The sequence below is a fragment of the Chamaea fasciata genome, unplaced genomic scaffold (assembly GCF_029207755.1).
Source record: "Chamaea fasciata isolate MVZ Bird 193981 ecotype frontalis unplaced genomic scaffold, bChaFas1.0.hap1 SCAF_2, whole genome shotgun sequence".
In the NCBI taxonomy this organism is placed as follows: domain Eukaryota; kingdom Metazoa; phylum Chordata; class Aves; order Passeriformes; family Sylviidae; genus Chamaea; species Chamaea fasciata.
In genome coordinates, this window is record NW_027094087.1 from 15,951,208 (window position 1) to 15,963,242 (window position 12,035).

The following is a 12,035-nucleotide window of genomic DNA, read 5'->3' on the forward strand; positions in this document are numbered from 1 at the left end:
CAGACTCTTTGACAGCTCCTCTGTATTGGGTTTGTGTGGCCAGGTTTTGATAGTGGGGAGGCTACAGGGGTTGCTTCTGTGAGAAGATGCCAGACACTTCCTCCATGTCTGGCAGAGCCAATGCCAGGTAGCTCCAAGGCAGATCCATTGCTGGCCAAGGCCGAGCACATCAGCAACACTGGGAGCACCTCTCAGACAAAGCATTCAAGAAAGTAAAAAATACTGGGCAACTTCAGTTGGACAGAGAAATGAGAATATGTGAGTGCAACAGCCCTGCAGTGTCCAAGATGACAGGAGGGGCAGGAGGGACAAGAGGTGCTCCAGGTGCCAGGGCTGAGATTCCTTGGCAGCCAATAGCCCACAGTGACGCAGCTGTGCCCCTGCAGCTAATGGAGGGCATGGGGGAGCAGAGATCCACCTGCAACAGTTGGAGGACTCCATGCCAGTTAAGCTGAGCCTTGACTGAATTCAGGAAGAGTGGAAGAAGAAAGGAAAACAGGGAAAGTGTTTTAAGATTTGGATTTTATTCCTCATTATCCTACTCTGATTTCATTGATAAAAAATTAAACCAATTTCCCCAAATATAGTCTGTTTTGCCTGAGACAGTAATGAATGAGTGATCTTTCTCTGCCCTTATCTTGATCCATGAGCCTTTTAGTAGATTTTCTCTCCCCTGCCTTGCTGGGGAGGGGAGTAACAGAGTGGTTTTATGGACCACACCCTCACTGCACCCCATGAGAAGTTTTTAGCTGTTACACAGACCATGAATGATGTTGGAGTCCAGGGCATTCCTTTGGGCACCCTGGGAGGCCACAGACCTCAGCAGAGAGGTCTGGGACCCAAGCAAGAGGGTTTGAGATCTGTACAGGGGGATCTGGAATCTGTACAGGGGGGTTGTAGACCCTGGCACAGAGCCCAGAGAGACACCGTCTTTGACTTCAGTCCATGGAAAAAAGCTTTTAAAACTGAGAGAAGAATTACAAGTCACAAAGATGTGACAGACAGTAGTGTAGTGTGTCACAGGGTGGAAAAGTTTTGTAGTTTTAGGATTCTTAGTATGTAGGTGCATGGGGAACACGATGGAGGATTTAGGGTGTTGCCCTGAGTTCTTCCTTCTTCTACCCTGGCCTCCATCTTCTGGTGACGGTGGCACAAAGTAGTTAAAGGAGATTGGGTCAGAGTAGAGTTGACCCCTATAGGTAATAGGCATTGGCACATAATTGTAAATAATATACACGTAGTTATCTGTATAAAAGGCAGCGACCTCCTATCTCAGGGGGAGTCGTCCTGTGTCCAAGCAGCTGTGAACATCTCAGCCGGGCACAGAGAAAATTGTAAGATAAGAAAATAATAAACAACGCGAGAAACCAAAGAGAAAAAGACCTTGAAGACTCCGCTTTCTTCTCGCATCTGGCTCAGGGCCTTCAGAGGGCAAAAAAGGCCCACTCCAACCACCACCTGAATCTCAGGAAAAGAAAACCAAACCTGAGAGAATGAGAACCGAGGAACGCATGAGTTGGGTGGTCCAGCCTGGACAGGGAAAATAAATGTGCAACTGAGGGAGTCATGAGCCTGTCTTGCAGGATAACCTGTAATTTTGAAACTGAAGGTAACAATTTCATTTTGAACATACTTGTGAATGTTGTCATGGCAGAAACAACATTTACAAGAGCATGGGTGCTCTGCAATTAATAAAGAGTACAAAAGTGCTTTTCAACTTTGAGGTGAAAATGGCTTGAGAAATACAGAAAGCACTCCTATTAAGCTGCAAAAAGACAACTACAACCATATTTCACCTTCTATGTGCTGTCCTCTCTTCCCTGCTGCCTTTGTAACACTTTTCAACATGACCATGACCTCAGTGGTGGATTGGGAATTCCCACTGCCCTCCTCTAACCAACACAGCAAACACCAATGGATCAGTACAAGCCACATAGCCCATGGCAGCCTGTGACCAAGGGCATCAGACTGTCACTTTTACACCCAACAGGCTGAACATTACTAGAGTGGCAGCTAAAGCAGAGTAACAAATTTATCTTAAAAGATGGATTTCATCCAACCTGTCTCAGCTGTGCTATCCACCAGACGAACACAGGCCCACCTCACAATTTATTTTTCACACCTGTCCTGGGTTGAAGTATATTCTATCACCATCTTCATGAACTGTTGAAACCAGGTGAGGCAGTGCTCCCTGCCTCCTCCACTCTGGCTTATCTTCTGTTAATGGGCCCATCAGGCCTTATCACATGACTCACCATCCCATTGTGAGATGCTCTGCCCAGAGGGAGAAACCAAGCATTCCAGCCTGGATATAAGCTGAGACTCTGAACACCAGAGGGGCACTTACCCACTGGATTCCCAGAGGACCCGAGCTACCAGACCTTTCTACAGGATCACTGCTTCAGGAAGACCACCTCATCTGGACTGCTTCCATCACTCCGCACAGGTTGTATTCTGACTCTGTCAGTGGTCTTTTGTATTATTGCATCTATTTTATTTTACTTTCTTTCTTTTTTTTCCTATTAAATTGTATCTCTGACTTGGAGCCTCTCATTTGTTTTGCCTTCAAACTACTACAGCTCCCTGTAGGTACTGAAAGGGGGTCCAAGGTTTCCCTGGAGCCTTCTCATCTCCATGCTGAATGCTCCAAATTCTCTCAGCTTTTACTCACAGCAGAGGTGCTCCACCCATCTAATGATCTCCATGACCTCCTCTGGACTTGCTCCATCAGGTCCATGTCCTTCCTGTGCTTGGACCCCAGAGCTGGATGAAGCCCTGCAGATGGGTCTCCCCTGAGTGGGGTAGAGGGACAGAATTCCCCCCTTCCCCACTGCTCACGGGGTTTTGGATGCAGCCCAGCATACAGAATTTTCTGTGCTCCCAGCACATACAGCTGGTGTATGTTCAGCTGTAGGAGATAAGCTGTAGTTGAATCATCCAGACTGAGCCATATTGCAGAGGCCTCTAGGCCGTGGCACTGAGGCCTGTAGAGGTTGTGGCGCAGTTAGAAATTCAGTGCCAGGAGTGTGTCGCATTTAGAAATTATCACTTAAGGTGTTAACAAGGGTCAAAGGGTTTTATAGTTGTTAGCAAGTATAGTAATTGGTATGGACACAGTAGCTACCTTAAACAGTTTATTAAACAATAAGTGTTTGCATTCTTCCCTGTGCCATGTGCCAATGAAAATGTATCTGCAACTGTAAACTATACAGAGTGTATAAAACCTGCCATCTTACACAGAATAAAGGAGAAACTTAGCAGTAATCATATTGATCAGACCTGCGTTTGCTTTGCCGACTTCCCTTCATTATCGGGGTTCCCCTGTGACTTTGTTTAGCCTGTCATCCACCAGCACCCCCAAGTCCTTCTCAGCTGGGCTGCTCTCAAAACCATTCTCCACCCAATCTGGATTTGTGCTTGGACTTGCCTTGACCCAGATGCAGTACCTTGCACTTGGCCTTTTTAAACCTCATGAGATTCCCACGTACCAGTTCTCAAGATGTGCAGATCCCCCCGAATGACATCCCACCCTTCATGTGGATCACCTGCACCACTCAGATTGGTGTCATCTGCAAACTGGAGAAGGGTCAACTCGATCCCTTTGTCTGTGTCATTAATGAAGATATGAAATAACACTGGTCCAATTATAGGCCCCTGAGGGACACCACTGGTCACTGATGTCCATCAGGAGTGAGCCAGTGATCACCACCCTCTGGATGTGACCATACAACCAATTCCTTATCCATCCCACAGCCCTGTTGTATCTGCAGAGAATTCTGGCACTTAATGCACTACAACTAAGGGATAAAATTACTCCACTTGTGTACACTGTACATTATCTATTGTTTTAGCAAAAAGGTAACAGTATGTCCATCCAAACCTCAGCTGTGCCAAAGGAAGGTGAAATACTTAGGCTTTAATTTGGGGAAGGGGCAACAACTGATAAATCCAGAAAGAACAGAGGCAATAACTGAGCTCCAATGTCTGGTCACAAAAAGCAGATAAAAGGTTTTCTCGGAGGTGTGGTGTTTTTTTGACTGTGGATTCCATGGCTGGGGGAATTGACTAAGTCTCTGACTAAAGCAACCAGGAACGAAGAGACAGAGAAGAGCTGGCCACACTTGGACCCAGGTGCAGCGGGAGCACCACACTGCATTAAATTGGTGGCAGAAGCAGCAACTCTAACAGCAGAACATGCATAAGATGATTTAAGAAGATGCATCACCCTAAATCCAGTGAGCCTATTGCCTCTACCTGATGATGGAGAACATCCCAGTGTGAGCAAGTAACGCGCATTTCAAATAACCCAGAGACTGATTTACCTGATGTTCCCTCACATTACTCAGATATGGTTCTATTTGCAAATGGCTCATCCTACTCCCTGCAAGGACATCTCATTCCAACCTCCCTGCCATGGGCAGGGGCACCTTGCCCTAGACCAGGTTGCTCCAAGCCACTTTCAGGGATGGGGCAGCCACACTTCCTCTGGGCAATCTGTGCCTTTTTTCCTGCTCTTTCTGAATATTTTTCTCTCTAATTTAGATATCTTTACGCTAGTTGATAGTCTTCAGAAGAGATATAATCTTTCCCCTTAACAGAGTGATCCATGGCATCTCAACTAAGAGACAGGATTTAACCCACTTCACATTTCTATTTTCTTGTTATTTTACATATTCCTGTCAGAGAACATGACTCATCTGCATTCAGTTGAAGGTGCCTAATATTTGATTTTTGCAAGATGCCATTGCCACACAGTCACAGAACCATCAAATGGTTTGGGGTGAATGGGACCTTAAAGTTTATCTCATTCCAAACCCCTACCATGGAGGGGGCAAAGAATTTCAAGCATGAAACATTGAAAATTCATGAAAAACATGAAAAGCTGGATATGATCTGGCAAATGAGAGATGTGACTGTTTCTGGCTCTGGCTGCTAACAGAGAACATCCTGCAATTGTTTGATCGTAAGCTTGTATCATGTCTGCAAAAGAAAACAGACCAAAAGGAAGACAAACAGGAGTGAGGCTTGACAAGGGCCTGGAGCAACAGAACAAAGGAGAAAGCAGGTTTTATGTTTAGGAGTAACACGTCCAGCTCTGGGAGCCCAAACATCAGGACATGCAGCTGTGCAGCAAGTCCAGGGAAAGCCACAGAGATGTTTCAAGGGCTGGAGACCCTCTACTCTGGAGACAGGCTGGGAGACCTTGAGGTTCAGCCTGGAGAAGAAAAGCTCCAGAGAGAAGAAGCCCCTTCCAGTGCCTAACAGGGCTCCAAGAGAGCAGGAGAGGGACTTCGGGCAAGGGCCTGGAAGGACAGGACATGGGGGTATGGGTTCCTACTGCCAGAGGAAAGAGTTAGGTGAGATACTGGGAAGAAATTCGTGTCTGTGAGGGTGGTGAGACCATGGCACAGGTTGTCCAGAGAAGTTGTGGCTATCCCATCCCTGGAAGTGTTCAAGTCCAGGTTGGATGGGGCTTGGAGCAACCTGGTCTAGTGCAAAATGTCCCTTCCCATAGCAGGGGAATGGAACTGGATAACCTTTGAAGTCCCTGTTATCCTAGCCCACTCCGCCACTAGGGGTTGCCGCACTGCCACACGCTGCCCGCTGCCCTTTCGCTCATGGCGGCGCCGCAGCCCCGGTGACGTAACTGCGGCGCGTTGGCGTGTGACGTCAGGAGCGCGCCGGGGGCGGCCGTTGTCATGGAGGTGGCGGACGAGTGGCTCGTGCAGTCGCTGCGACTGTGAGGGACACCCGACCCCCGGCACCCAGCACTGACCCGGGCACCGCCGGCCTCATACCCGCCCTCTCTCCGCAGGTACCGCGACCTGCACACCTTCGAGCTCCAGGCGCCCACCCGCATCATCGAATGGACCTGCGGGAACCGTGAGTACGAGGCGGGGAGTGCTGAGGGGAGAGGCACCGGGCTGGGGTCTGGCGGGGTGGGGTGGCTGTGCCTAGCCGGAGGAAAAAGGAGGCCCAGGGGCCGGACCGGGGCCCGTGTAGAGGGAGAAGGGGGAAAGGAGGCTGTGGGGTTGGGCCAGTGAGGTTCCGGAGGGGAGGCCAGGGTGCAGGATCAGGACCCCAGAAGTGGGGCTAAGTGGCTGGAGCTCTTCCGAGTTCAGCCTGGGCTCGAACTCAGGGTCTGCGGGTCTGTGCGGTAACTGGGGTTTGTCTCAGGGAGGGTGGGCTGGACAGGGGGGCAGCCCTCACTGTGTTCCTGGCTTTTCATGCCCACCCCACCCAGATGTCTGTGTCGCCGGGTATGGACAGTCTGATAGGAACGAGATCCTGCAGCTGATCCCACCACCAACGCTGCTGACAAAGGAGACCCAGGTGGGTGTTGCAGCCAGGGTGGCACCAGACCTCTCTGACCTCCTTGCCCTGATATTTTCAGAGACCAAGCCACGGCTTGGTGGCCTTCATGAGCTGTTACCTGTTGCTGTGACAAGGGCGTGGCCAGGGATTGAGCAGCTTTGGTTGAAAGGTAAAGCACGTAAGTTACCTGTTTGTTGTCTAGTCAAGTTATCCTGCAGCTGCTCTGCAGACAGCTTGGGTTGTGGACACTTCATCTTCAGGTATGTGAATGAAGGCATTTCATGGGAAAAGAGAACAGATGAGGATAGCAAGCCAAGTGAAGAAGGGGCTTGCGGAGCAACCCAGGCGTGGGGGACCACCCTGCAAAGCACCAAGGTTGGCCCTTGGGTGGGTGTTCTCTGCACTAGAGTAGAAGGTGGTGTTTGGTCAATGGGTAAGTAGAAAGCTCCTGAGCCAGATATGCACAGATGGCAACAAACACAGGCAGAGGTCTTGGCAGCAGCTTTCTCCAGATTTTTGTTCTCTCTGACTGTTTTGGGATCCTTCAGTCCTATATCTCCTGTTGAAAAAGGCAGTGCTGGACAGGGAAGAGCTAAACAAAGCAAGAGTTTGCCTCGTGTCTCTGTCATTTTTTTGTGATAACTGAGCACAAGTTGTGCACCATTGTGTAAAGAAATGGCTTTGCCTCTGATTTTTAGGGCCTGTGTCCAGAGAGAGATTTCAAGGTAGAATGTGGTGGATTTTCAGAGCGCCCAGTGTACAGCCTGAAATACGTGCCGGACACCAGGTACGACCACAAGGTCTTTCCCAGGGTGTATTGGAGATGGAAAGGGGACTTATCCACTGAGAGCAAACTCCTTTTCCATGCCTGCCTCCCAACCCATTTGGTAATCCGGCCAGCTCTGAGAACAGTGTGAGTCTGGGCCAGTGACATACCAAGAACTGCTGATGTTGCTGTTCCCTACTCCACTTCTGAGCAGGAGGGGCCTGTAGAGTTTTCCTGGTTTACCTTCCCTTCCTTCTGCATTTGGCAATGTTTGGAGGTGCTCAGTAGCAGAATAGGACACTGGTGACTGATGCCACTGCTCTGCAAGACCCTGTGTGTGCAGGTTCAGAAGCTTTTTTTCCTGCTCTGGATTTAGACCAAACAAACACCTCTGGCTGATTTATATCCCTTGTTCAGTCTCTCTTCCTACACAAGTCTCCATTGACTACTTTGGGGCTGTCTGCATCAGTCTAGTCCTTCTGGAAAGTGTGATAATTAAATCATAGAATCATTTAAGTTGGAAAAGCCCTCTGAGACGATTGATTCTAACCATTCCCCTATCACTGCCAATTCCAGCACTAACCCATGTCCTCAAGTGCCACACATGACTTCTAAATCCCTCGAGGGATGGCAACTCCACTCCTGCCCTGGGCAGCCTGTGCAAAGGCTGGACAACACTTTCAGCGAAGGAATTTTCCTGACATCCAACCTAAACATCCCCTGGTACAACTTGAGGCCATTTCCTCTTGTGCTGTCCCTTGTTCCGTGGGAGCAGAGCTCAATCCCCACCTGGCTGCACCCTCCTGTCAGGGAGCTGTAGAGTGCAAAAAGGTGCCCCCTGAGCCGCCTTTTCTTCAGGCAGAGCCCCCCACAGCTCCTTCAGCCACTCCTCATCAGATCCTCATAAAATATATTCATACATGCTGTTGCCTGGGACTCTGTTGCACGAGGAACTCTATCGTCCTTCCAGCCACCACTCTGCTCAAAGCAGAGGCAGGAGTTCCTGCTTACAGGAGCAGCAGAACAATTTTTCCCAGGCTGGGGAAAACAAGGCTTTTGTCTGTTCCTGAGGAGACTCTTGTGAGACTCTTCTGTCTCCTCAGCTTGCTGGTAACAAGTGGCCCACCCGACAACTCCCTCCAGGTCTGGCAGGTGTCAGCAGAGCACTCAGGTAAGGGTCTCTGAGCTCAGGTAGTTTCTTAATACAGTTGTTGCATCCCACATCTCTAGTTTCCCCTTCTTCCTATGTGTCAGATGAGGACAGGAGTGCCACTTCCATGTGCTGAGTGACCACCCTTGTGTGGCACAGGCTGGAGAAGGGTACAAGCAAGGGTCTGCACCAGTTTTGGTTGTTTGGACTTAACAGCACAAACCTCATCAGAGAATCTGTATGTTTAGGCCTGTGAACAGTAGGCCTTGTACTGCATGTAGTTGGCACAGTGTCCCCTTAGTAACTCCAATGGTTAGAAATAAAGCTCCATCCATTGCTTTTTGGTATAGACCGTGATCCACCTTACTTCTCTCAAAAAAGATCACAATTGTGATTCAGGCTGCTACTGAGAAATACTTGTAAACCACCAGAAAGGGAGTGCAAAAGAAGAAGAAAACTTGTTCATTGAACATAAACATCTCAATTCACAGATTTTCATTTGTTTTGTTTGGTGTTTTGTCAGTCCTTGTTGGATGGATTGGAAAGGGGTTTTACCCTGAAGAGGGGGTTAGGCATAATTAGATTTCTTACTGGTTTTGTAGGTCAGCTTTACCTATGTGAGGTATTGTTGTGAAGCAGCTTAATTGGATGGATTGCTTGGTTCTCAATGTGTTTTACATCTGTTTTTGTCTCTTCCTAATAGATGTTATTAAATTTGTAAGTACCTTAGCAACAGAAAATGGCACTGGGCAGTCCTGGGCTAAAATTGCCACGATTTCAACCAGAGCCCCATGGGTCCTTCATGGCTCAAGACTTGACAGAGTCCAAATTACAGAGGTTGAATCGAGGAAAAATGTCTACACAGCAGGTATTCAAGGCAAGCCTAATGTCTCATTTTTGAAAAGGTGGAGTTTGGGTAAAGCAATGCTAACTGCTTGAGTAGCAAACATTTCAGTGAGCAGGTACTTTTGGACATATGCAAGGGGTTATAAAGATATTTGCCACAAGTATATTGTCTTAAGGAAAGAGGTGATAATGGTCAGGTCCATCTCTAGTTGCTTACCACTCACATTGCTCTAAATTTGGGCAGAGTCCTGTGGTTATGTCGATGTGGAGAACTGGGTTCACAGAAGGGTGCTGTGTGTGCTGTCCAAAACAAGGGAGGTGACAGCCTGCTTACAGCAGGTGGTGGGTGCAGATCTGGTTTCCTTGGGGATCTGGGAACTCTCTGCCTTCACCTATGCAGTGCGACTTAGTCCCCACAGAGCTCATCACTGGGGAGGGAAGAGGGGATGTGTGTCCAGTGGCAGTATCACACCATGGAGGAAAAGAAAGGTCTGTTTGTCACTGTCCCTGTGCCACAGGGACGCACAGAATCTTGGAGTGGTTTGGCTTGGAAGAGGCATTTAAAGCTCATCTCATTCCAGCTCTCTGATATGAGCAGAAACATCTTCCACAAGATGAGGTTGCTCCAAGCCCTGACCAGCTTGCAGGCATGAGGCATCCACAGCTTCTCTGGACAACTTTGTCAGGGCCTCACCACCCTCAGAGACAGAATTTCTGCGCAATATCCCGTTTAACCCTGCCTTCTGTCAGTGTGAACCCATACTCCCATGTCCTGTCACTCCAGGCCATTGTCCAAAGTCCCTCTCCAGCTCTCTTGGAGCTCTGTTAGGCACTGGACGGGGCTCCTTCTTTTCTCTCTGGAGCCTTCTCCAGGCTGAACATCCCAAGCCCTCCCAGCCTGTCACCAGGGCAGAGGGGCTGTAGCCCTCAAAGCCTCTCCATGGCCTCCTCTGGATTCATTCCAGCATCTCCATGTCTTTCTGATGCTGGGGACCCTGAAGCTGGACATACTACTCCTGAGCATACATCCTGCTTTCTTTCTCAGGCAATACTGCAGCACAGAAATCCTGAAAATGCTCCTTATTGAACCTGAGACCTTGCCCCTCTTTTCCAGCTTCCAGACGCAGCGAGGAGCTCAGTGGCCTGGCCTTCCTGGACTGCAACACGCTGCTTCTGTGCTGCGCCATAGGCCAGCTGTGCCTGGCTGATATCCGGCAGCCGCAGAGCCTCGTGGAGGCTATGTCGGTGCCCTCAGCGCCATGCAGTGAGCAGTGGTGTATGGGCACCAGGCATGGAGCTCAGGGCTTGGAGCCGAGTTCCCAGACTGTGGCTCGCCTCTCAAGCACGGGTCTCTTAACCCTGACAGACCTCAGGAAAACCTCTGAGTTCTTGGCCTTGGCAAAGGCCAGAGTCCCCTCTCATGGCTCAGGTGCAGAATTCCTGTGTGTCTCCTGGGCTCCTGCTCTGGAAGGCTACCTTGCCATTTCAGGTAGGTGCTTAGGGCAGAGGTCTCCTTTTCTGGGTGCTTTTTTGTTTTATATTTTCGTCAAGGCTCAGTTCACTCCACCTAAACCCCCCCAGTGACAGGGTAGCTTTTCAGAGCTGCTCCTGGAGCCAGTGGAGATGCCGGCTAATCGTCCTCTGCAGCTGCCTCTTTCCAACAACTCCGGAAGGGGCCTGGATGGGTTCTGGAAGATGCCTGCTGCCCTTCTGTGAGATTAAAGGCCCCAAACTGACCACAAGTACTGCCCTGATATTGCCAGTGACAGCCTGGCTGCAGGCTACAGCATTGATAATGCCAGCTGGGCAGCAGGGCTGCCTCTTGACCAGAGCCTTGCATGTTCACGCTCATGAATCCACAAACTTTGGGGATCTGGTCTGGGCTCTCCGCAGCAGCTGTTTCCTTGAGACACTCTCCTCAGAGGCAGAGCTGCTCTCTTCTCACAGGTTTCTAGTCTGGGCCATTTTTCCTTGTTCCTCCTGGGAGGTGATCCTGAGCCCAGCTGGACTAGAGCAAAGCAATTAATTTCTGCACTTTCCAATTCTGTTTTATCCAAGGTTTTGATGGCACCGTGCATGTGTATGACACCCAGAGCTGGGACAGCTCTGTCAGGGAAGCAGAGCCCATCTTCGTTCACAAAGGCCACGCATTTGGTGGAGCAGGTGGCAGTGGGGACCTTCCCCTGGTCACTGTGCACACATGGCATCTGCAGAAACCCAGAACTTTGTTGTCAGCAGCAAATGATGGTTCCTTGCATGTCTGGGACTGGGTTCAGCCCTGTGGGAAGTGTGGGTAGGTGGTATTTTGGTGAGTTGGGCGTTTCCTGCCTCTGCTCTAGTTTGCGTGGGTTGCAGGGTATGTATTTGCCTGCAGATACTGTTTGGTGACTGTTGCAGTGAGCAGAACAACTGTAAAATTTCTATTTTAATAATAGTAAAAATTTTGGCTATGTTACTTGTTCTCTTTTATGCCAGCTTTCAGATGAGGGCTGTGCCTGTGGTTCTGACTGTGGCTGCTGGCAAAGAATGTCCTGCTGTTGTTTGATCATAGGCTTGTGTTGTGTCTGCAGAAAGGGAGACGAAGAAAAAGAAGAGAGACTTGACAAGGGCCTGGAGTGACAGGACAAGGAATGGCTTCACACTGCCAGAGGGCAGGGTTAGATGGGATATTGGGAAGAAATTCTTCCCTGTGAAGGTGGGGAGGCCCTGGTACAGGTTTCCCAGGGAAGCTGCTGCTGCCTCGTCCTGGGATGTGTCCAAGGTCAGGCTGGATGCATCTTTCAGCAGCCTGGTTTAGTGGAAGGTGTCCCTGCCCATGGCATGGAGTTGGAACTAGATGAGCTTTGAGGTCCCTTCCAAACCAAAGCATTCTCCAATCTCATAGAAAAAATCAGGAGTTTGAGGAAACAGGCTCTCCTGTGGGATATTTACCCACTGTATTCCAAGCCCAGAGCACCA

General features: G+C 49.5%; 1 protein-coding gene across 2 annotated transcripts; it reads left to right on the forward strand.

Moving 5' to 3' along the window:
- The first annotated feature begins 5,685 nt into the window (after positions 1 to 5,685).
- Positions 5,686 to 11,532, forward strand: WDR73 (WD repeat domain 73). Of its 2 annotated transcripts, none has more exons than XM_066208902.1 (8): positions 5,686 to 5,740; positions 5,816 to 5,883; positions 6,245 to 6,333; positions 7,014 to 7,102; positions 8,185 to 8,252; positions 8,935 to 9,108; positions 10,192 to 10,566; positions 11,136 to 11,532. In XM_066208902.1, exons 1-8 carry the CDS (start codon positions 5,700 to 5,702, stop codon positions 11,372 to 11,374), a joined length of 1,143 nt encoding a protein of 380 aa, XP_066064999.1. In that variant the 5' UTR covers positions 5,686 to 5,699; the 3' UTR covers positions 11,375 to 11,532. The 2 variants fall into 2 exon arrangements, with proteins under 2 accessions (XP_066064999.1, XP_066065007.1); XM_066208910.1 differs by having other exon boundaries at positions 8,935 to 9,099.
- The last annotated feature ends 503 nt before the right edge of the window (positions 11,533 to 12,035 follow it).